Consider the following 26639-nt stretch of genomic DNA (forward strand, 5'->3'; position numbering starts at 1 on the left):
AAAGCATCACCTGCCGGGCAAAAGCCCTATGATCTGCTCACCCGGAAACTGAGATTCAAACCCAGTGAAAGCATATGTCCTCTTGCAAAATCAAGGCATTACCTTCCCAGAACAAAATAACTGTGCAATCAACCACACACTGTGGTTCTCTTTTCCTCAAGCACGAGGTAAATGAAGGTACTTGCTGTACTTTCAAGAAAACACAGTTTTGAGAACTGAAAGATTATCCTGAATGAAGAGGAATGTAGAGCAGAGTGCTCTTTCTCCTCTCTTTCTTCCCCAAACAAAAAGAAGTGTACCTGCTGTACTTTTTCAAAAAACCAGATCCAAGGAGAAATGTATCTGCTGACACAGATCCCAAAAAAAAAGTACCTCCCTGCTGCAAAAAACGGAAACAGCTCCCTGCTCTGTTGAAGGGCCTGTCAACGTACAGTACGATAGTCTGTACTGTACGGCACAGGGCCGTCCGTACGGATGTACGGCCAACGTACGGATGTACGGCGCGCGAAAGAAGACCTGCGCCTGCACCTGCGCGATGCGCTGCCCCCCCTGCGAAGTGGCGCGCTGTTGCGCCGCCCTGCCCTGCGCGATGCGCCCGTCCTGCCTGCTCGCAACTGTAGCAGCTAGCAGCTGCTGTTGCAGCTGCTGGCGCTGTTCAGCGCCGCCTGGCCCTGCTGTAGATGCTAGGTAGAGGAGTTCGTTAAAGGGGTGGTTAGGCTAGGGAGTGGAGTAGGGAGAGTAGGAGAGGTAGGCTCTGATACCAGTTGAAGGATCTGAAGGGGGAAGAAGAGCAAGAGGGAGAGAGTGAGAGAGAGAGAGAAGACTCCAATGTGCGGGTGTGAAGTGATGAGCCACACCACAAACTCTTTAGTTTTATTAGGATTAGGTTTTACCCTATGACTGTCTTAAGACAGTCATAGGTGTCCTATCTTTAATGAAGGGTTGGCAATGTGCCTTTACCCCAACAATCATGACATGGACTCTCATCCTCTCACAAGGCACTGTACTCCTGCACACAAATCACACCAGCTGAATCTCTTATATCACTGCAAGATCACGAGTCTCTAAGAAGAAACTCGCAAATAACTCTGCGAGTTTCATTTTTCTTGCAAGTTTCTGATTTCATGAGAGTTTCTACATTGTGACGTGTTGCCATTTGTTCTTGAGAGACTTGCAAGCTACTTGCAAATGTCAAAATTTATACGAGTATGGTCTTCGGAGGTACCTGCAGCCTTATCTGTCCTTGACTGACCTTCGGCCTGACCATGCCTTCTCTAGATGCTCCAGTATAAGACTTTGCAGCCCACACTATTAGTTTGCCAACCTCCATGCTGTGAGCCCTTGCTGTACGAGCTTCAGCCAAACCACTACATGCTAATTGCCATGCCACCAGCAGAGTCGAGTCCAACTACTCAAGACTCCTAATGCTTCACCCTGTAAGTTGCTCAGACCTTCTTCAGCATCACTTGCTGCTGTGCTATGAACCTTTGTGCTCCTTTTACTCAAAAGTCTCTCCCTGTTTCAAAGCCTCTGAGCCTTGTATTTACCATCACAAGGCCTTCATCACATTGCCGACCTATGTTGCTTGGCAAGCCTCTTCGTGGGTATAGCAATAGCTCCTTACTCTACCTTCAACCTCATGCAATATCCTTGAGCAACTGAGTGGCCTTGCTCAAGATGGTTTGTGTTGAGGCCTTGTATGACACGGACACTAACTAACACGATCACTTTTCTATTCTCCCTGTTCCGCCGAAATACGGGCAATATAATATCACATGCGATGGCACCATCTTTTTCCTCCCAGTCTCCTCATGGATTGCATAAACAGAAGATATGTAATTTCTATTTCTTTATGCCTATCCACAAGCCCTCAGTTCCCTAGATGGTTCCCTCTGCCACATGTCCTCATTTTAGACCTTTTTACTTGGTACACCAATTATCCCTCTCTTGGGGCACAATTTAGCACATTTGCCCCTTGGCATTATTACACATTTAGGTGCACCTAGGCCTTAGCACTCAGAACCACCTAGTCAATGCCATTACACCCTCACCTAGGACCTTGGCAGTTACTTCTCTTGACCATTTTATTTACGCACGTTAAATATTACAGAAGCCGGTCATCTAAGAGAAAATGCCCACCGATCTTTCCGAGGTCATGCTATCTCGGCTAGAGCATAACATTCATTCCCTCTTACTTAACAACACAGGTACTAACCTCTGAGAAGGTCCCGCCAATTGCATCTGCATATGTTCCGCATTGGGACTCTCCTACATTTCCGCGTCGCATTCAGATATTATCATATTGGCCGTGCGACGGTCTTTATTCAGTAAACAATCTTTCCACTGATGTCGCTAAAGGCAACCAAAGCACAATCCTTCTTTTCTAGCTTTCTCTTTTTGTTCAGGGGTCAACGACGACTTTGACCAAGCCCGGGCTGCCATTGGAGTTATTTTCCTTTTCACCCCAACAGTGGTACTTGTTGTTGCTGGTCCCTCAACCGGCTTCACTTGCTTGGTTTGGCCACTTGGTGGCCACTTGGCTGCGAGACACTAATCTTCGAAGTCCATTTCCTCTGAAATCCCCCTTTTCTCGGGTACTCATACTGAGTCCCTGGCTGCACAAATCCACTAGATCTGCCTCTGGCATCCTCATAGTTCAGGGCTACTGCAATAGATTCATCTAATGTAGTCACATATTTAGCCCGAACTTCCATTTTAATCTTGTCGTTCAGTCCATAGATTTAGTCTTTCAACTGAACCGACTTAGGGAGAGGGTCTGTTATCTTCATAACACATTCCCTGAACTTGTCAGTGTACTCTGCCACCGACAAATTCCTCTGACGAAGGTTTCTATAAGCATCCCAAGCTCGGGACTCTTCGTCAGGTGGAAGAAAGTGTTTCTTAAATTCAGCTTTAAACCCTTCTCAGGTGGTAGGGGCAACTTGATCTTTCTGTTGCTTTATCCACCATCTATCCGCTGCCTCAATAAACAGGTGAGTGGTCTCACGAATTTTCTTTAGATCAGATCTGATTTCACAAATGGCAAAGGCTTCTTCCCACTTGTGTAACCAAACCTCGATCACATCAAAACTGCGCTCGGTTATCCGACCAGCGTACTTCTCCCGTCTATAGTTGGCAATATTAGGCACCTTGACCTTCGCACGCTCTAATGAGTGTATACTGGGCTCTGGCTCTGCTGGAGCTTTGCCCTTATCAATTCTAGATGGCCTAGCCAACAAGGCTTGCACCATCTCCCTAATCTCATTTTGATCAGCATTCACTTGAAGCTGTTGGTTCATAATTTGCTGTAAAGCATCTTCTAATACAGAAATTCTACCCACCAAAGTAGGTGTTGTATGATGGGACATTTCTTGCGTAGATCGCGCTCTAGATTCACCAGGATTTACCCTGGAATCTTGTCCCTCTGCCTCCATTGTTTCAAAAGGGAAAATAGTTTTTTTTTTCCCCCCTTTCAGATTCCCCTTTGTTGTACAAAAATAAATCGACTGCAAACTCTGCTGTACAGAAATAAATCGACTGCAAATTGAAAATTTGTATAAAAGAGAAAAGAACTGCTCCCTGAAAGCTCCACGCAATTCGAGTTCATACGCTCCTCTTTCTCAAACATACAATCTTCCCTCTTCAAGAAATTTCGTGCCTGGTGTAGACCCTCCTGAAGTAAGCTATTGACAGACGTGACGCCGTTGCACTACGCAGGCTTTGAAAGGAATCCAGGACAAGGTTTCGCTCGCCGCTGTTCGGGGTCTGTATTGGAAATGATGGACAACGCTTATATGGAGGAGAGCCTGAGTATGTGCGTTTCGCTTGTGAGGCAAGCTTGAAAAAACTCGATGTAGATTATATCGATCTGTACCGCCAGTGCCGCATTGACACAAGTACGCTTGTGCCACATCAACAAAATCCACGACAACCTAAGATTGGCTGGCCGGCGCCGCACTTTCCAGAGACCTTTCTACGTGTGCCTCTCGCTTTTACGCGGTTCTGGCTCTACCAAGCCCAAGTTTCTGTGTTGTTGCATCGCCATGGCTGCCACATCAACCTGAGTTTCACGCTCTCCCTGTACCCGACCGCTTCAAATCACGCTCTCATCCCGTTCGTCCAGCCTTTGATCTCTACCATGCGCTCTGATACCAATGGACACGGACACTAACTAACACGATCACTTTTCTATTCTCCCTGTTCCGCCGAATTACGGGCAATATAATATCACAAGCGATGGCACCATCTTTTTCCTCCCAGCCTCCTCATGGATTGCATAAACAGAAGATACGTAATTTCTATTTCTTTATGCCTATCCACAAGCCCTCAGTTCCCTAGATGGTTCCCTCTGCCACATGTCCTCATTTGAGACCTTTTTACTTGGTACACCAATTACCCCTCTCTTGGGGCACAATTTAGCACATTTCCCCCTTGGCATTATTACACATTTAGGTGCACCTAGGCCTTAGCACTCAGAACCACCTAGTCAATGCCATTACACCCTCACCTAGGACCTTGGCAGTTACTTCTCTTGACCATTTTATTTACGCACATTAAATATTACACAAGCCGGTCATCTAAGAGAAAATGCCCACCGATCTTTCCGAGGTCATGCTATCTCGGCTAGAGCATAACATTGTAGTTTTTCCAGAAGTTGTTGGAGTCATCCTGCTCAGCCATCTCAAAACTTCAACTATCATGAGCTTGGCTGAAGTCTTATCTGCAAGCTTCAGGCTGACACCTTCTAGCTTCAATCCAAAGATCCCATCATTTATTGCTATCGCGACCTTTACTAATGACTACTCCACAGCCTTGTAATGGCTTGATATGTTGTCATTGGCTCTCAACCTTTCTGTCAGTTCTGACTACACTCATGCATTTGCATATGAGCTTTAGATTTCTGCACGACAGCAGTTGCTGTCTGACCTGCCCACAGCTCCTTTGATCCAGACATTATGCAGATCCCGAACTGAAATGAAGGGTCCCTTCTGCAAGCTGTTACACCTTGATTGCTGGAGACCTGTGCCTAAACCACGAAGCTGCTGATAGATGTGTCTCGACTTAGCTGATACCTTTTGAGCTCATTAACTGTATAACCACAGCTCGTATAAATCCATATGTAAATGGTGTTGATCCCAGTAGAGGTAACTCACTCCATCCACAAATCATCATTTGGCTCATTTCCATCCTCCTCTTGAGTACAGCGCACTTACCTCTCTATCATTCTTGCAGAAACATTTCAAATGATAGGGATGCTGGCTCTTATGGATGCACTAGTGTCACCTATAGTCCCAAAAAGAACGGCTTCCTTCCTTGAAGACACACAGAATTTTGCATCTCTGCCAAGAATAGCTCTTTCCATCCTTGTACTTTCCTTGCCTCATCGTCCTGCATGTGAGCACCTGTATAGATATTGGACATCAAGACATATGTTACAGCATCTCTTTCATCTAATCGCACTGCATGTTTATAGGCCAGTCTTCCAAGCTGCACATTGCCCCACTTCTGACAAGCACCCAACACAGTATGCCACATCACAAGATTAGGTTGGAAAGGCATCTTCTCCACCATCACCACCACCTCGTCTAATTGGCCTGCACGGCCAAGAAGATCCACCATGCAAGTGTAATGCTCAATACTTGGAGTCACACAATAGTCTTTGCTCATGGCGTCAAAGTACTTCTGACCCCTATCCAATAGACCCGCGTGACTGCACACAGTCAGCACAATAAGGAACGTTACTTCATTTGGTGTTATGCCTTCTTCTCTCATGCTCTCAAGCATATGGAAAACAATTTTGCTTTCTCCGAGCTGGGCATACCCTGCCATAATTACATTCCATGAGACTATGTCTCGGATTGGCAAGTTGTCAAAGACTTCCTGTGCTTTTGCAAGTGAGCCGCATTTGGTATACATGTCAACTAAGGTGTTGCCGACAAAAATATCATTTGCCAATTCCTGTCTTGCAATTTCCAAGTGTAATTTTCGTCCCTTGTCTATGGCCCCTAGGCTGCCACAAGCTTTCAGGCTGCAAACAAAGGTGACAGCAGTTGGGGAAACACCCTGCAGTCGCATCTGTTGGAAACATGTCAGTGCTTCCTCACCAAGCCCATGTTCCACATATCCTGCGATTAGTGTATTCCAGGAGACCACGTCTCGAACTGGCAGCTTGTCAAATACTTCCTGTGCCTTTGCAAGGGAGCCACATTTGGCATACATGTCGACCAATGTGTTGCCAACATGAGGATCTCTTGCCGATTCCTGTCTGGCAATCTCAGCATGTATCTCCTGGCCCTTGTCTATAGATCCTATGGTACCACAGCCTTTCAAGCTGCAAGCGAGCGTAACAGAATCTGGAGAGAGACCCTCCAGCTGCATCTGTCTGAAACAGTCAAATGCTTCCTCACCAAGCCCATGTTCAGCATAACTTGCAATTAGTGCAGTCCACGAGACTACATCGCGAACTGGCAGCTTGTCAAATACTTCCCGTGCTTTTACGAGAGAGCCACATCTTGCATACATGTTAACTAAAGTGCTTCCAACACAAGGATCCCTTGTCAATCCCTGTCTGGCAAGCTCAGCATGTATTTCTTGGCCCTTGTCTACAGCTCCTATGCTGATACAAGCTTTCAAGCTGCAAACAAACGTGACAGCATTTGGAGGGACACCCTCAAGTTGCATCTGTTTAAAACAGGTTAGTGCTTTGTCACCAAGCTCGTGTTCACCATATCCTGCAATCAATGCATTCCATGAGACTACATTTCGAACTGGCAGCTTGTCAAATACTTCCTGTGCCTTTACAAGCGCGCCGCATTTGGCATACATGTCCACCAAGGTATTGCCAACAAATGGATCTCTTGCCAATTCCTGCCTGGCAATCTCAGCATGTATTGTTTGGCCCTTGGCTATGGCTCCTATGCTGCCACAAGCCTTCAAGCTGAAAACAAACGTGACAGAATTCGGAGAGATGCCCTCTCGTTGCATCCGTTCAAAATAGTTCAGTGCTTCCTCACCATGCCCACGTTCAGCATATCCAGCAATTAGTGCAGTCCACGAGACAACATCTCGAACTGGCAGCTTGTCAAACACTTCTTGTGCTTTTGCAAGCCAGCCACATTTAGCATACATATCCACCAAGGTGTTGACAACAAAAGGATCTCCTTCCACTCCCTGCCTGGTAATCTCAGCATGTATTTTTCGACCCTTGTCTATAGCTCCTATGCTGCCACAAGCTTTCAAGCTACAAACAAACGTGACAGCATTGGGAGGGATGCCCTCCAGTTGCATCTGTTCAAAACAGCTCAGTGCTTCCTCACCAAGTCCAGATTCTGCATATCCTACAATCAGTGCAGTCCACAAGACTACAGTTCGAAGTGGCAGCTTGTCAAACACTTCTTGTGCTTTGTCAAGCAAGCCACATTTGGCATACATGTGTACCAAGGTGTTGCCAACAGAGAGATCTGTAGTTAATCCCTGTCTGGCAATCTCAGCGTGTATTTCACAGCCCTTCTCTATGGCTCCTATGCTCCCACAAGCTTTTAAGGTGCATATAAAAGTGACGGGATCTGGAGAGACCCCTTCCAATTGCATCTGTCTGAAACAATTCAGTGCTTCCTCACCAAACCCATGTTCAGCATATCCTGCAATTAGGGCAGTCCATGCAACTACATCTCTCACAGACAGTTGGACAAACACTTCCCATGCTCTTGCAAGAGAGCCACATTTCGCATACATGTCAACCAAGGTGTTGCCAACGCAAGGATCTCTTGTCAATTCCTGGCTGGCAATTTCAGCATGTATTTCTTGGCCCTTGTCTATAGCTCCTATTGTGCCACAAGCTTTCAGGCAACAGACATACGTGACAACATTTAGAAAGACACCCTCCTGTCGCATTTGTCCAAAACAATTCATAGCTTCCTCACCAAGCCCATGTTCGACATTTCCTGCAATTAGTGCATTCCATGAGACGACATTTCGAATTGGTAGCTTGTCAAACACTTCCCATGCTTTCTGAAGCGAGCCACATTTGGCATACATGTCAACCAAGGCGTTGGCAACACAAGGATCTCTTTCCCATTCCTGTCTGACAACCTCGGCATGTATTTCTTGGCCCTTATCTATAGCTCCTATGCTGCCACAAGCTTTCAAGCTGCATACAAAGGTGATAGCATCCGGAGAGAGGCCCTCCACTTGAATCTGTTTGAAACAGTTCAGTGCTTCCTCAACAAGCCCCCATTCAGTATATCCTGCAATCAGTGTAGTCCATGAGACTATATCTCGAACTGGTAGTTTGTCCAATACTTCCCGTGCTCTTCCAAGCAACCCAAGTTTGGCATACATGTCGATCAAGGTGTTGCCAACAAAAGGATCTCTCTCCAATTCCTGTCTTGCAATCTCACCATGCGTGTCCTGGCCTCTTTCAACATCTTTCAACCTGGCACAGGTTTTCAGTAGGGCCACAAACGTAAACTTGCTAGGATGTACAGAGTCCTCTTGCATATTCGGGTACAAGTTCAGGGCATGGTGTGATTCCCCGCATTCACTATAACCCGTGATGAGAGAAGTCCAAGAATGTTCATTGCGGTCAACCAACCTGTTAAAAACCTGCTGAGCGTCACGCACGCTCCCACATTCCACCAACATTGGGACAACGTAATTCCCAAGATATCTGTGAGCTTCTAGCCCACTTCGCAGCATATAGGCATGCAAGCGCTTGGCATACGCTAAATCTTTCGTTTTCCTGCACCTCTGCAGTATGCATATGAAGTCACCGAACGAAGGCAGGTTGGGCATCCGTTCCAAAGATGTGAGTGCCTCCTCTAATTTCAGCATCTCCAAGTTAGTATTATCTCGCAGTTCTTGTGCTTTAGAAGCATTCTCGTGCACTCCAGTGCAGGCGGACGGCTTTTCCTTCGCACATCAGCAGGCCTTGGATTTTCACAATAGAGTCGTCAGACTTGCCAATATAACCGAATAATTTCATGTTTTGCAAGTCTCGGCAGTTAACCCCGCCACTGGGAGAGATCAGTGGTGTATGATCGTTACGTACTTGGCGAAGCATGGGCACAATGGAGGCCCATTGCCAAAAATCGTTTAAGGACTTTGAGAAAAGCCAACCGAAGACTCCATCAGGACCGCAAACAGTAATGCGGCCAACGTTCCCCGCAATCTGTGCATGTTCTGTATAGGCCGATGGCATCGAATGGTTCGGCTATTGTGCTCCATGAGGAAAGCTGCCAAAGAAGATGAGGAACTAAAAATGGCACATCTTCCCCAGTGATGGGTTTTAGGAATTCCGAGCTGCGTACCCTGGAATTGAACATCAAGAAATGCATCATCATCGTCAGGAATTCGAAACTTACAGATTTCCATCGTCTTCCCTTCCTCATTGATCCGTGTCTTGAGAGCTTAGAAGCGACAGCTATGGAATGCTTTGCCTACGAAGCGACAATTGGAACAATACACAGACGAGTAGCATGACTAGCGTACGCTGTCATAGGGAAAATAGTTATGAAGAGTGTGTAGTTGGGAAAATAGCATTGCCCCTCTCTCTCTCTCGTCTAACTAGATCAATGCGTCTAACTAAAATATGTAGTTAGACGAGAGAGAGAGAAATATGGATTAAATTGCTGGATTGGCTTTTGAAATTTTGGCTAACTCTTAACCCATGGCTTTATCTCCTCCTTTAATTCCATTGGCCTTCCATATCCTCCTTACTCCCAAAGCTCAACTTCCATCTCCTCCATCCCATTCACCTTCTATCTCTTCCTTCCTTCCAAAGTTGCCTCTTGTCTTTCCACCTCCTTCCCACTCAAATCCTGCCTCTCGTGTTTCCACCTCCTCCCTCCATCCAAGAGCTCCTTCTTTGTGACACGTGGCAGGCTCCTCTCCTCCAAGCCGCCACATGTCCTTGCTTTTTTTTTCCTTTGTCCATGGTTTATAGGTTAAAGATATATACCTTCAAATGAAAAATCAATTAATGCAATGATTGATTACAATTCATGACTTGAATTCAATTTATTTACTCACACTTTAAAAAAAAAAAAGAAATTTACACACACACACACATATATATATATTCAAGAGCTTTCATTTGAAATCTAATTTAAATGACTTTTATTCCAATGAACTTCTAAATATGAAGAAGTACAATTTTGGAGGAGAATCTTGTTTTTAAGGTATGTGTGTACATGTGCAGTTGAACATGTACTTGTGTACATGTGTGTGCATGTGTCCCCACAAGTCTGTGTGTTTAGGTGCATGCGAATATGGGGTGTGATTTTTTTGTGAGCTTTTTGTCAAGAGCTTTTTTTCAATTTTCATGAATTTTGCAAGCTTTACATGAGTGAGAGAGAGAGAGAGAGAGAGAGAAGGGGGGGAACAACATGGAGGAGAGGTGGTTGGAAGTTTGGGTTGTGGTTAGTAGATGAAAGGGGGGGGAGCGGCGAGGGGGGATGAAGGAAAGGGGGAGGGATGGGTGCATGGGTAAGGTGGCATGGAGAAGAGGGGGGGAAGAGGGGATTGGGATTGGAATGTATATTCATTATCATAGTGGAGAATGGAGAGAGAGAACATATAAGGTATGCAAAGAGGAGTGCAAGGAGATGCAAATGAGAAGGGGAAGGGAGAAAATGTGGGAACTATGTTCATTTTCAAAGTGTATATCTCCCATAGTCCCTTCCTTCTACTTTGAATATGAACATACCTTCCACATTTTTCCCCTCTTGCTCCCACTCATATCCCCCCCTAGTGTGCATTATACCCACTCTTCTGCCTCTCCCACATGCTATGAAAATGAACATACCCAACCCCCCCCCCCCTTCTTTCTAACCTCCCCATATTTTTTATCTAAAAAACACATGGATTTTTCAACAAAGCTCTCAAAAACAAAGAATTCCCCTGTGAATGTGCATCATATGCATGTGCACCTGTAAATGCACATGGGTAGAATATGTGCACCCATGCACATGAGTTTGTCGATTCCATCTTTCTTGCACCATGTCTCTATCTGTGTGAACATACATACATATGTACATATATACATGCGTACATACATACGTATGTCATGCATGTACGTCTGAACGTTCGTACATATATGTATGTATGTATGTATGTATGTATGTATGTATGTATGTATGTATGTATGTATGTGTGTGTATGTATGTATGTGTGTATGTGTGTATGTGTGTATGTATGCATGTATGTAGGTATGTAGGTATGTATGTACGTATGTATATATATACATGCATACATGTGTGCGTGTGTGGAAGACTAGACGCTTGAAGGTTGTCTGAAGTTTGGGGGATCAATTTACAAGGTTGTATGTGTCATTTAATGGTAGTACCTCATCACTTGCCCATGCACACACACATGGTTGTCACATTTGAGAGTATCTTTTAGAGCCAACTCACAATGCACCACATACACTTATTGATAATTCATATTGAAAAAATATAAATAAATAAAAAATAAACTCACCCTATCACCCATCTCTCTCTCTCTCTCTCTCTCTCTCTCTCTCTCTCATGTGTGTGTTATGCATGTACGCAGGTGCGTGTTTTACCTAGCATTCATCTACCCTATTCTATCCATGGTCCTACCAGTGTACATTCATTAAAGTATCATTTCCATGTCAACAATCAACCGAGCTTCCTTAAGCCATAGTAATTTCCAAAAATGGACCAACCCAACCAAGTTTCATAAGAATTACCAATGATAGTGGAAATCAGCACAAGTTATCCAACATAATATCATGATTATTCCACCAAATAAAGGGTATCGAATTCCATTTTAGATCCTCTATCAATAGTAACATATTTCATGTCCTTTCTTGTTTCCATCATGCTTAACTCAGCATTACACAAAATTGTGGGGTCTTCGTCATCTACTATTAACATTAGTTGCTATATATATCATGGAGTTTGTTTTGTTAGAAAGCTATAGTGTCTATTAACCACCAGCAAAAAAGATATATTTTCCATATGGAGCTTATTGAACCCACATGAAATAATTTTGGGAATCTTAAAGGCGGTATACGAATATGGGACTTATTTATGATATTTGGCCGGAAGGACATGAGATATACTTTTGGTGGCTTTCCCACTATGATAATATGAGCTTACCCCATCGATTATTATGGATTTATACCATAAACTCATATGGACTTCCCAAACCCATGACCCCCTTGAAACCCTCCCCTAATATGGACTACAAATTGTGTGTAGGAGGGAGGTGGATATATCTTGCCCTCATAACTATGGATAACTATGGATGCATGTTCCTACTTATATTAGGGATTATGGGAGCCCATATTTCTTGCAATGGAAGCTATGGAGTAATTATTATGGAACAGTGCGAGAATCTAGAAGTCACCAACAAGGCTCCTTGGACTTGTGATGTCTAGGAGTTTATAGAGAGAATAGACATAAGGAAAAAATTTGCACCAGCCACTCCCTAAAGAGATTGAGCGTTGGGCATGATAGTATAAGGCGGGAAGAGATAGTAGAAGGTGCAGAGAGTAAAAGAAGACAAAGGAGATGGTAGAGAGCATCCAATGCTCTAGGAGGAGACCAACACGTTCATCTCAAGGGTGCAGTGCCCTCATAAGTCTCTTGTCATACATAGCTTGTCGTTGCTTATTCATAACAAACACACACACGCACACACACACACACACATGGGGGTATGAATGTTTGGTTGGTATGCTTTGTGCTAAGAAGATGTGCTTAAAAATTACTATTTTAGCACTTTTCAAGTATGCTTAGAAAATAGAACTTGGTGGGATTTAAAAAGCATATGTATATGAGTCATGTTTACTAATTTGATATCTTACTTGTTTCATATATCTAGTTAATGTGACACTTTCAAAACATCACGACACACTACGTCAATTGTAACTTCCTACTTTCCACCACATCTCTACACTCTCTCTCTCTTACCATCATCCTTTTCTAGGAACCTCTGTGCCTTCTACATTGCTATAGCTTGCTTTTCTGCTTTCGTCGATGATGTCTCTTGCTCTCATTCTATTCTAGTTTTTGCTTTGTCTTGGTGCCTCTCATTTTTTAGAAAGTTTTTCTATGTTAATCAAACCCAATTTTTTGCTCAGCAATGAATCATTAAAATGCCTCGCTCACTAATCGATCTTCCACAAAGGAGGCATTGTTGTCCTACTAGAGATTTTGATGATGTTCATGGCTCGAGTATTATTGTGGAAAGAACACATGATTTTTCATAGATTTGGACCTCTTAGAAAACGAGAGTGGCTCATTGTGTTTAGTGAGCCTATAAAGAGCAAGGACTATAGAGTGAAGTTTAAAAACATTCATGACCCCAACCTTCTACAAGAGGCTTTATATTTGCATTATTGAGCCTACCAAGATTCTCCTTCCAATAATCAATTTAAGGTTACATTGGCGATAGTTTTGGTCCTTGGCACAATTGAGCAATAGGGCGAGCTAGAGGGTAAAATCAACCGATACCAAAAAACAAGAAATCTTTCTACTAACCCTCTGAAGGCATACCATAGGATGAAGATATTTAGAGTACACCTAGCCTTAGATAGGGAGCAATGAGCCAGCAATCAATTTCCCACAATCTATTGGCTCTAGGGTCTTCATCTATCTAGTTTTCACATGGCCATGGCACACCATCCATGACCTACACAATGAAACCATAATATGTTGTTGGTTGTGAAGGTCACTCGACAACGTGAGTCTAGAGGTGGACATAGCTACCATCAGTGCATTGGACATGGCCAAAAAGCATACGTAAAGGGTTGGGGAGACTCAGATAGCCTGCTAGTTGCAAAAAAAAATATTGTACATCCATGGTGGATGACATTCCCAATACTAGAGATGGTTGCTTCTACAAGCCACATAAGCTATGTGGGACCCCGATGGGGGTAGTAGCTGGTAACTAAATGATGTTATGCATGTAATTATTCAAGTATTATAAATATATTGTGACTACATTCAGTAATGTTATCGTGCATGAAGTGTATTTGTTAAGCCCTTAGATCATGTATTGTGTGACTTGGATCATGAAAAGTAATCATTTAGCTATTGGATCATGTACTTTGTGAACCAGATCATGAATTGCAATTATGTTCAACCATGGTTCATGTATCATTTTGTCAAAAATTAATATGTACTTTATTCCACTTGTGCTGATTGCTTGGTAGTTAATTTATAGTGCTTTGTGCCTGCTTTGTAGTGCTTTGAGAAAGCTATTTGAGTGCTTATGACTGCCTTTTTGGTGCTTTGTGAGACTTCTTAGTAGTGCTTTGTGACTATTGTGTAAGTTCTTTGTGACTGTTATGTGACTGCTTGGTAGCGCTCTGTGAGTCCTTGGCAGTGCTTTGTGAAAGCTATGTGAGTGCTGCTTTGTGACTGCTCTATGGTGCTTTGTCAGTGCTTTGTCACTGATGTGGGACTACTTGGTAGTACTTTATGACTACTTGGTTCTCTGTGACTACTTTTGGTAATGCTTATGTGAGTGCTTCATGACTGCTTTCTGACTACTCTACAGCAGTTTATTACTACTACTCATTGTGATTGGTTGGATATCTATTTATCCTTATCAATATATATGGCGACAAAAAACTTTTTTAGAAAATGAAATAATGCTTTCACAGCCATATGATTGTAATGTTTTAATGTACAAAACCAGACCATGCAAATCCACAAATACCCAAACCACTCCTTTGCAAATCCACAGACATTGTATATAATGGAACATAGACCAACGAACACCTTTTTCCAACATATGTCAACAAAGAAAATTTGTAGAAAATGAAGGAAAGGTAGGAAATAACTTTATGAAAATATAATTTGAAGATCATAAGGCAAACTATTATAGGAATGCTTGTACACTTCACATGAAATCAAGTATAAGTTGCTATGTACCTCAATTGCTTCTAGTGGAAACTTTATTGACCTTACAAGATGGGAGTATAAAAAGACCTCAAGTCAATCATCAAGAAGCTCATAGAAGCAATCACCTTGATGGCCATTGAAGAAACCCTTTACAACATAGAATCTCGTTGCAATTATGTTGCCCCAACCATAGAAGAAGCTCATAGAAGCAATCACCTTGATGGCCATAGAAGAAACCCTTTACAACATAGAATCTCCTTGCAATTATGTTGCCCCAACATCCTTCATAGGCTTTTGGCTCCTCTCTTTAGCTTTGGTACACTTTAAAATGTAGAACTTTGCACATTCTTCATTGTCTTCTTTTGCATAACGTTGTCCCTCATGCAAAGAGAATTGCTAAACACGTCATGATGCCATGCACACATAGGCTCATCAATGAGCTCCTCATCACTATCAAAATCATCTTCATCAAGAACAAGGATGTGGTACTCTAGTCGAAAACATGATTTCTATTGGCGCAGTTTATTCAAGACTCTGGGATACAAGCAGTGCAATAGCATGATAACGTGTTTGTTGCCATTGCTTTGCTAGCCCTTGTCTAGACACTCCTACATAGTGCATGGATTGTGTCTTTAGCACAAGTTGACAATCCTACTGTATAGATCTATCAGCATATTCTTTCTTAACCTCTCAAAAACACTCTTGCTACATTCCTTTCCTTGGATGCATAACTAGCTTGATCTCCATGAGATAAGGGATCCTCGAGAAATTCACAACATATGTTGCACATTTTATGGTGGCTCCATTTTGTTTTAGCTATTCATGGTCAATGCTCTCTTCACAATAGCCTCAACTCCATGATGCTCACCTTGGTATGCCCAAACCCAAAGAAATTCCATGTCATTTGCAAACCTATCAATTGTTCAAATACCCTTGAATTGGGGGGCTGCTCCATGTGACCAAATCCAATTTCTAAGATGCTGACCATGTTATGCCCAAACCCAAAGAAATTCCATGTCATTTGCAAACCTACCAATTGTTCAAATCTAGAAAGTAAATAGAAAGGTCTTCTAGCCTTGAATTGGGGGGCTGCTCCATGTGACCAAATCCAATTCCTAATAAGCTCCAACCCTTGATCTATCAACCATCTACGATGCAACATAAAACAATATTGGGATAAAGAGGGTGTCGTGCACCTTGTCATTTGAAATAAAGAAGTGAAATGTCTTCTTTGTCTTCTTTTTTCTATACGGGCATATGTCAGGGGCATTAAAATTTGTAACCTAGATGGAGTGCCAATGCATGGATAGAATCTCATTTTACTCCTTGAAAGAATAGTTTTTTGTGATCTCCACCATTGTAATTACCACATCTTTAGGGACCTTGGCATGCACTCTTTCAATTGGTCAGCATGCCATGTACAAGTGTTGCGCTTGATGATTTTTTTGAGGTAAGTCGTCATTAGCCACATAAGATTGTTGCAATGCATCTCCTTGCCTACAAGGTCTTTTCATTGATTCTTTTTTCCCTGCACCATGGTGCTTGGTTCCACATTCACAAAGGCCTTCACCACACCTATTTGGAATCAAAATTCATCTCATCTGTGCAACATGATATTTTATCTATAGGGCACAACTTTTGCACTCACCCAAAAGCCACCTACACTATGCTCTCATAACATAATAACAATATTGATCGCATAACAAACTCACCCCTAGTATGCTACCATAAGCAATCTCAAAGAAGGCAAAAAGACAAAGCAATGAAAAAGAAATCATTTGGCAAAGCAATTAGGAATCGTGGTACAAGCACCTTCTCATGATTGTTTTTTAGCTTGGAGGACTCATCGTGGCTTCCAAGCAATCCAAAAGCCATCAAAGCAGGTTTACTTGGTGGTTTGATTGCTTGGGGAGTCTACATGGCTCCAACTAGTCCAAAAGCAATAAAAAAGCACCTAGAACTAGTAGCTTTATCGCTTGGGGGACATTATCATGGCCCTAAGTCGCAACAAAGCAGTCTTAAAGAATTCCAAAAGCACCTCATCTTGGTTGTTTCTACTTGGGCAATTCACATTGGCTTCAAGAAGTTAAAAGCAATCCAAGGGTAGTTTCGACATGTATCATATTGCTCGGAGGACTCTAAATGGGCCCAAGTAGTCTACAAGCATTCTAAAGCAAGTTAACCTAGTGGTCTGATTGTGTGGGTGACTCATCATGGCCCCAAGTAGCTACAAAGCAATGTCAAAGCAATCCAAAAGCATTGAACTTGGTTGTTTTTGGCTTGGGCGATTCATAAAGGTTCCAAGTAGTAACAAAGAAATCTAGAGCAAGTTGACTTGGCAGTTTGATTGCTTGGCACAAACCACAAGAATCAAACCAATCACAAAGCAGTGATAAAATAGCCAAAAAACAAAGACAAACATTGCTTACGATCATCCCCCTGAGCACTAAAAAATAAGTCAAAAAGCACCTACAATTGGTAGCTTTATTGCTTCGGGGACCCACCACAGCCTCAAGAAATCACAAAGCAGTCCCAAAGAAATCTAATAGCAAGTTCACTTAGTGGTTTAATTGGCTTGGGAGGGTCATCATCACCATAGTCCAAAGCAGTCACAAAGAACCCATTCATCATAACCCTAAGCTCTTTCAAAGTGAAAAAAGTAGAACATGTAGATCAACCTATTCAGAAGAAAAGTTATTTCTCAATTAAACACCACACCATAAGATACATCATCACACAACCCTCTCTCTGTCACAATCAAAATATTAAAAATTGAACATGGAGAATTTTTTTTTATTCCATCTTTGTCTCGATCAAAGTGTTCAAAAATTAAACCAATAATGAGTTTTTTATTTATATAAATTCCCCATGTGATTGTGAGATAAAAATATACATTGTGATGGCTATTGCCATATAATTCTTAGGGGTACAATGAATGTCTCAATCAATTTTTTGTCTATTGGAGTACACAATAACAATCCCATGAATGCTACAAAGCAGTGAGTGCACCACGCTTGTAGTTCCTCGAGAAGATGAACATGGTGCTTCGTGTAGCTTCTTCTACCTATCATTTTGCAACGACAAACATCTTTCTTATTAGGGAACAGCTGTGTTCCCTAAGTCCAAAGTGCAAACACATTATCTTGAACCTCCTGTGTAAGGTTGCTAACTCCTCGTTGTTGTCTTTGGCATAAGAGGATAGCGGCAACATTCCATGATGTTCGATGAATAAACGAGATTTTGCAAGGTAAAAATCTTCCTATGGACACCCAAAATAATGTTAAATTCTAGTGGTCTAGTCTATCAAAATTCATCAGTAAAGAAAACCTCATCACAAGTTTGTGGCTACCTAGCATGGCTTAAGGTGTTGTGGATGTTGGATACAATTGCTCCCTCCAAGTTAGCATTGTGCAAATGCCTGACATTGGGATGAAATAGGATTCATCCAAAGATGTTCTTTCTGGAAGTTGAATCCATTCTATTTGTTTGTTTCAAAAAGAAAGGCACAATCCCATTTGCTATCTTTCAGTTCTTGTCCATGTCGACTACAACGTTATCCAAACCTGCCATAGCAGCCTCATAGTCTCTAATAGTGCTTAACCTTGTCATCAATTACATGTCAATTGTGTTGTTGTCCCTACGTTGACATCTTCAAATGCCAAGATTAATAGGTTGCTTGCACCTGCAAGGAAATAACATAAAACATCACTACAAGCCTCCTTCGTAGTGAGAGTCTGAAAGATCATTCAAAAAAAGCAAAGCAAATGTATTCTTGAAGAAGCATGTATTATTTTTCTTGTGCAGTTACAATTTGCCTCAACAACGTGCACGCAGAGCCTTGAGAAAGAGGGAACTATAATAAACAAAGAGTCATGGTTTACAAGCGAGGGAGAGACAGAGCTTGCAGGCACGGGAGAGCGAGGGAGACATAGAGCTTATAGGCGAGGGAGAGACTGCAGGGGGGGGGGGGGGGAGAGAGAGAGAGAGAGAGAGAGAGAGAGAGAGAGAGAGAGAGAGAGAGAGAGAGAGAGAGAGTGTGCAGGCGGGAGAAAGCACAGGAGACAAGCTTGCATACAAAGGAGAGTTATGGAGACACAGAGCTTGACTTGCAGAGGAGGAAGAAACAAAGTTGCCAAAGACAATGATACCAGTTGGACGTGAGACGTTGCATGAGTCCTTTGTTTTTTCCAATTGACTAGGAAATTTACATTTTGGAGGTGCTTCTACAAGCACTTAAAAAGCTTAGCCCATGGACACTGCTTTTTAGTCCATCCAATCATGTCCTCCCCCCCCCCCCCACCCACAAATGTGCATGTGTGCACATGCACACTCATATGCACACACGCGCGCACACACACAAGACATACACAACACCATGGAAACAACCAAACACACCCCCACACAATTGTGGCAATAGCCTACTTGTAGAAATGGACGTGACAGAGTGGAGAGAGAGCTAGAGGACACGGAGGAGCCAATGGAGGAGACTAACAAGGATAATCCAAAGCATAAAGGGATTTACAAATGGAAGGCTCCTTGTACTCCACGCCAAACACACAAGACACCACCTATCTTAAAAGAGTAGGACGATGCAATGCTGATGGGAAGAAAGACAAGGGAGATTCAGAGAGAGCTCGAAAAAAAGGGCGCGCCTGTATTTTCAGAGTATGAGAGCTTCTTTTCTATGGACTTCAGAGTGCACCAACTTTATTTAAGTTTAGCATCTGCCAAGCAGGGGAGTCAATGGATTGCATACTACAGATTGTTATGTGTTGTATTGAAGAAGTGGCCTACTTCTTCAACACAGCTGTGGGAACTTTTATCTCTGCTTTTCTTTGCAATTGGAAGTGGTACTGCTCTCTTGTTCTGTAATACTCTCTACCTACCCCAGAATATGTAGTTCATGTGTATTGTCACAAATTGCATGCATTTAGTCGAACTCATAGGATGGTTTGCCACCCATTCCCCATTCTTTTAAAAAAAGGATATCCTCTGAATCTGCCTCATCTGTCTTTCCTTGATTAAATACACTGGAACCTATAGACCATAGTTACCAGCCGAAACGGAAACGGAAGAAACGGAGTTTCCAGGCCCCGCCGAAACGGAAACGGAAGAAACGGCAATATGATACAATTTATGTATAAAATTTTATTTTTTATACATAATATAATTATCAATAGAGTGCAAATCATACATAATACAAATTACAATTATCTATACTTGAAGGCTGAAGCTTCAGGCTTCAGCCTTCAAGCATCAATGCATCATTCATGATTCATGCCTCTATGATTCTAAATTCTTGAATGATGCTTCAATAATCTGAAATCAACATGTATCATGAGTCATGACTAACAAGTTTGGCATTACAAGAATCTGAAATTTAGAAGTTTGAAGTACTTAAAAGTTTAAACTTAGCACACAAGTTGAAACTTGAAACTTGAAACTTGAAAGTATTCAATGTCCAGACTCCATAGATGATCATGATTCATGGTCCATAAATTTCATGATCATGATTCATGACTCATGACTCATGAGTCATGCAAGACTCAAAATAAAAGCTCTCATGGATGATATAAAAAAAAGCAGCAGGACTACTGATCATCTGCATCATCCATGGACTCCTCGTCATCGTCATCCTCTGCATCCTCAGATAAGTTCGAGGCATCTGTGTCACTGTCTGAAGAAGAATCATCAACATCAGGATCAGGACCATCGGGTGCAACTGAAGTACTAGCACCATCTCCAGATGGTTGAGTGTATGATCGTGTGTGGTGTGCTGGTGCTGACAGCTCCTCATACAACATGGTGTATATGTCCAGCTCCTCCCGTGGGATATCTGGTATGACCTCCATCTTCTCCACGTCCACCTTGTCTACATTCACTTGGCGAGGTTCGGGGCAGCCGGCGGTAAACTCAAGGAGACGGAGGTTGCAATGACAAAACACCAACTGCTCCAATTGAGCCGTGCTCAATCTGTTCCTCTTCTTTGTGTGAAAGAGGGCCCAAGTGCTCCAGTTCCTCTCACAAGGACCGGAACTGCAGTCCTGTGAGAGAACACGTATAGCAAGGCGTTTCTGCCATAAGCCAATTAAGCCGAGATAAGTATCAGGAACTTGATAGCTTTAAACATATTTGTAGTAGATAAAACTTCAAATTACTTAACGACTAAGCTCCAACTAGTGGCGTTGGAACTTGTCTCTTAGACTCTTACCAAAGTAGGAGTACAGTTGCCATATTTCTCCCACCAGGAGACAGGTTGCAACTGTGTCTCTCGGAGCCTAGCTGTAGGTCGACCAAAGGAGAGGCTGTGATTGCGGAACAATAGAAGTTCATCCTCCAGTCTTCGTTGCATCTCCAAGTCACCACCCGTCCAATTTTGTAGATACTGTTGCATCCCCTCCTCCAACTCGTCATTCTCATATTGCTCTTGACTGCGCCAGAGCGGATGCAATACATGTGCCACCGCATGGATTGGGCGGTGGAACCAATTCCACCGCTTATTCCATATAGCACGGATGGACTCAACCCTAAATCATGCCACAAGAAATTAGAATGCATTATGCATGCAAAATTCATAGACTATAGATAATAGTACATACATAATATATATCTGAAAATTCCAGGCTTCATGATAACAAATTGCCATTTAGTAACTGCAATAATTATACATATTACAAAAGTAAAAAGTCTTACTTATCAGGCGATAGGGAAGTGTTTCTGTTGAGGGCCTCTCCAATCTTGTCCATAAACTCGTACAAGAGCCCTAATGTGCTTCCCTCCATGTCTGTGATGCGAAGCACCGTGTAGATAGGATTAATCGATTTGATTAATGCCTCCGCCTGATTCCACCAAGACTCATCCATGATCATGCGAAAAAATTTGATAGACTTTGCTTGGCCTCTATCATCCCAATCTCCCCACTCCCGAGACACAACCGTGCGCAACAAGCCCTGGCGCACTCGCACAAGCCTCTCCACCACTATGAACATGTAAGCAAACCTTGTGGTTGGAGGTTTCAATAGCTCAAGGTCACTGTAAGCCCGATAGATGCTGAGGACTTTGGGTCTCTTCGTGACAAACTTCACGATACTGCGGGCTGTGGAGAAGATGGCATCAATCCAAGGTATCTTCCCTAGGTCCTCGATCAAAAGATCAAGGCAATGTGAGGCACAGGGTGTCCACACAATCTTAGGGAACTCATCTTCTAACATGGCACCCATTGACACACAATTGCTGCCATTATCTGTCACCACCTGCACCACATACTCAACACATATCTCCATAATGGCTGCCCATAAATGCTCCCAAATATACAGCCCTGTAATCACTGTACCTGCAGTGGAAGCGTCTATGGCTCTCAAGAACATGGTTCCCTTGCAAGAAGACACTAAAATATTGTACACATTTCTCTTGCGTGCATCTGACCATCCATCGCATAAGAGTGTGCATCCATATTTTTTCCAAGTCTCTTTCAAGGGCTTCATTTGGTCTTCCACACATGCCCTCTCTCTTCTTAGCTCTCTTGTCCGCAAGGCCTCATATGTAGGCCCTTTCCATTCATACCCAATGCGGCTTACGGCTCTCATGGCCTTCCTCCATCGTGTAGTCTTCGCCACATGAAAGGGTATTGCACATTGTATGAAGAGCTTTGTGAGCTCACTAGTGGCCTCCTTCACTGCTTGCTTTTGCAAGCGTGCTTGAATGCTAGACCTTTGCAGTGATCCTCTTTTTCCCGCACTAGCATCCACACTAATTGATCCATGTGGCAAGGGTGTTCTTGTGGCACTAGGACCCGCGCTCGATGTAGTTGATGCCCCTCTACTTCTCTTTGCAGAACCCAATGTGCTGGCATCATCCAATGGCTCAGTGTCAGCAGCCTCTTCTTCATCTTGCAGCCCTTGTCCTCCACTTTTTGCAGCCAAGGCTGCCATACGCGCACGCTTCCATTCTGTTAGGCCACCTTTCACTGTAGTAGGCACGAACTCACAAGGTCCTACATCCTTGCAGGGAACACCTGCTAGATGGTCTTTCACCCGTGTGACAGACCCCGTCTTGCTTATGCCGCAATAGTTGCATCTCCACTTCTTGGAGCCACCGCCTCCTTTATAACTATCCAGGAGGGAGACATGGACCCAATAAGCATCTCTCGGCATTGAGGAGGATGGAGAGGTGAGAAGGAGGATGGAGAGGTCACAAGTGACTCGTGAGAAAGGATGGGAGGTAGACCGTAGAAGGAGGATGGAGAGATAGAGGTAAAAGAGGATGGAGAGGATGGAGAGGTAGAAGTGAAGGAGAATGGAGAGGAGGAGGATGGAGAGGTAGAAGGTAAGATTAAAGAGAGGATGGAGAGAAGAAGGATGGAGGGATGGAGTCAGGAGAGCAGGATGCCAAGCTGCAGGCTGCAGCTTGCAGGATGGAGAAGATGGAGCAAAGGATGAAGAGGATGGAGAGAGCTCAAAGAAGGATGGAGGTGAGGGTAGGTCCAAGAGCAAAGGATGGGATGGAGAGAGCTTGAAGAAGTGGAGGAAGGATGCACAAAGGATGCGGGAGGCGGCGAAAGACGAAGGCGACGAAAATCTGAAAGAAATCCCGTTTTTAGGGTTTTTGAAAAAACAGAAAATACGAAACGCCGTTTCTTGACAAAACGGCGTTTCCGTTTCGGCGTTTCCGTTTCGGCCCACGAAACGCACGTTTCGTGCAACTATGCTATAGACACACCAGTTCCATCTCTGCTTTTCTTTGCAATTGGAAGTGGTACTGCTCTCCTGTTCTGTAATACTCTCTACCTAGGCAAGAATATGCAATTCGTGTGTATTGTCACAAATGGCATGCATTTAGTCGAACTCGTAGGATGGTTTGCCACCCATTCCCCATTCTTTAAAAGAAAGGATATCTTCTGAATCTGCCTCACCTGTCTTTCCTTGATTCAATACACTGGAACCTATAGACACACCAGTCCCACCAATAGTCTCCACAACCACACTTTCCTTCCTTAATAATATGACAAGAATTGTGAGCTGCTCTCTTTTTTATATGTAACTGCAGTGACAGCATGGCAGTCATCACAAGCCCAGAGAATTTTCATGCCACATATTAATTAGGGCACACACAATAGCCACCTTTCCTTTCAGTGTGCCCACATAACCCATCTTGATTTGCATAATTGAACACACACCCTCGCTCACAATTCAAAACTGGGGCATACCCTTCTCCGCCCCCCCCCCCTTTTCTCTGGGGATGCCTTGTATCCTCCACCACAAAGGTAGACCTAATTAGTCCTGTACCAGCTTCTTACATGATGCTCCTGTCAACCTCATTTCCTCAATGCAGCTGCATAGATGTTAGACATCAAGACATAAGCCGCAGCATTCTTTTCATCCAACCACACTGCATGTTCAAAGGCTCGTCTTCCAAGCTCAACGTTACCCCACTTTTGACAAGCACCCAACACAGAATGCCACACAATGAGATTAGGTTGAAAAGGCATTTTCTCCACCATCGCTACTGCCTCATCTAATTGGCCTGCACGGCCAACAAGATCAATCATGCAAATGTAGTGTTCAACAGTTGGGGTGATGCCACAGGCTTTGCTCATTGTTTCAAAGTACTCCTGACCCTTATCCACTAGACCGACATGACTGCATACAGTAAGAACATTAAGGAATGTCACATCGTTTGGCTTTATGCCTTCTCCCCTCATTCTCTCAAGCATATGGAAAACAGTTTTACTTTTTCCTTGCTGGGCATACCCTGCAAGTAGTGAAGTCCATGAAACTACATCTTGAACTGGGAGCATGTCAAACACTTCCCGTGCTTTTGCAAGTGAGCCACATTTGGCATACATGTCGACCAAAGCGTTAGCAACACAAGGCTCGCTTGCCAATTCCTGTCTGGCGATCTCAGCATGTATTTCTTGGCCTTTGCCTAGAGCTCCTATGCTGCTGCAAGCTTTCAAGCTGCAAAGAAACGTGACAACATTTGGAGGGACACCATCCAGTTGCATCTGTTCAAAAGACGTCAGTGCTTCCTCACCAAGACCATGTTCGGCATATCCTGAAATTAATGCAGTCCATGCAACTACACCTCGAACTAGCAGCTTGTCCAACTCTTCCCGTGCTTTTGCAAGAGAACCACATTTGGCATACATGTTTACTAATGTGTTTCCAATAAATGGATCCCTTGACAATTGCTGTCGCACAAGCTCAGCGTGTATTTCTTGGCCCTTGGCTAAGGCTCCTATGCTGCCACAAGCTTTTAAGCTGTGAACAAATGTGATAGCATTTGGAGCTACTCCCTCACGTTGCATTTGGTTAAAGCAGCTCAGTGCTTCCTCACCAAGCCCATGTTCAGCATATCCTGCAATTAGTGCAGTCCACAAAACTACATCTCGAACTGGCAGCATGTCAAACACTTCCCGTGCTCTTGCAAGAGAACCACATTTGGCGTACATGTCAACCAATGTGCTGCCAACAAAGGGATCTCTTGCCAATTTCTGTCTGGCAATCTCAGCATGTATTTCTTTGCCCTTGTCTATGGCTCCTATGCTTGCACAAGCATTCAAGCTGCAGGCAAACGTGACAGCATCCGGAGCTACACCTTCCAATCGCATCTGTTCGTAACAGTTCAGTGCTTCCTCACCAAGCCCACTTTCGGCATATCCTGCAATTAGTGCATTCCATGAGACTACATCTTGAACTGGCAGCTTGTCAAACACTTTCTGTGCTTCTGTAAGTGACCCACATTTGGCATACATGTCAACCAAGCTGTTGCCAACAAAAGGATCTCTTGTCAATCCCTGTCTGGCAATCTCAGCATGTATCTCCTGGCCCTTGTCTATAGCTCTTATGCTGCCACAAGCTTTCAGGCTGCAAACAAATGTGACAGTATCTGGAAATACACCCTCTAATTGCATCTGGTCGAAGCAGTTCAATGCTTCCTCACCAAACCCGTGTTCAGCAAATCCCACAATAAGTGAAGTCCATGAGACTACATCTCGAACAGCCAGGTTGTAAAATACTTCGCGAGCTTTTGCAAGCGATCCACATTTTGCATACATATCAACCAAGGCATTCCCAATAAAAGTTTCTCTTTCCAATCCCTGCCTTGCAATCTCAGCATGCACTTGTCTGCCTCCTTCCAGGTCTTTCAGCCTATTAGAAGACTTGAGTAGAGCCACAAACGTAAACTTGCTAGGATGTACAGAGTTCTCTTGCATTTTCTTGTACAGGTTAAGGGAATGCTGTGATTCCCCATATTCAGTATAACCCATGATGAGAGAAGTCCAAGAATGCTCATTCTGATCAACCAACCTGTTGAAAGCCTTCTGAGCACTGCACATGCTTCCACTTTCCACCAACATCGGGATAAGGTAGTTCCCAAGAAAGCTATGAGCTTCCAGCCCACTTCTGCACATGTAGGCATGCATGCGCTTGACATACACTGGATTTTTTTTTTCCCGGCACTTCTGCATTATGCATATTAAGTTCTCAACCAAAGGCAGCTGGGTCATCCGTTCCAAATAAGTGAGTGCCTCCTCTAAGCTCAACATCTGCAACTCACTGTTCTCTTGCAGCCCTTGTGCACTAGATGCGCTCAGCTGAATGCCAGACCTAAAGCTTCCCTTCGAGTTTGAGACATACTCAGCCAGCTCCTCCACCGAGCCAGCATCTTTAGAGTTTAACCATGCCTGACCTCTGGATGCTTTGGTCCACCACACTCCATTGCTTGGCGAAGACCTCTCGTACATCTCTTTAGCCCAGCCTA

At 43.5% G+C, this 26639-nt stretch overlaps 1 protein-coding gene across 1 annotated transcript; it reads right to left on the reverse strand.

Moving 5' to 3' along the window:
- Positions 1-1058: 1058 nt before the first annotated feature.
- On the reverse strand, positions 1059-26622 carry LOC147893264 (pentatricopeptide repeat-containing protein At3g09040, mitochondrial-like). The gene is made up of 3 exons (XM_087386616.1): positions 24742-26622; positions 4636-8382; positions 1059-1694 (listed from the first exon to the last, which is right to left on the reverse strand). Exons 1-2 carry the CDS (start codon positions 26620-26622, stop codon positions 5284-5286), a joined length of 4980 nt encoding a protein of 1659 aa, XP_087242742.1. The 3' UTR covers positions 1059-1694; positions 4636-5283.
- Between the last annotated feature and the right edge of the window lie 17 nt (positions 26623-26639).

Source organism: Dipteris shenzhenensis, chromosome 15 (assembly GCF_047967505.1).
Source record: "Dipteris shenzhenensis isolate YYH24624 ecotype China chromosome 15, Dip_SZ_1.0, whole genome shotgun sequence".
Classification (NCBI taxonomy): domain Eukaryota; kingdom Viridiplantae; phylum Streptophyta; class Polypodiopsida; order Gleicheniales; family Dipteridaceae; genus Dipteris; species Dipteris shenzhenensis.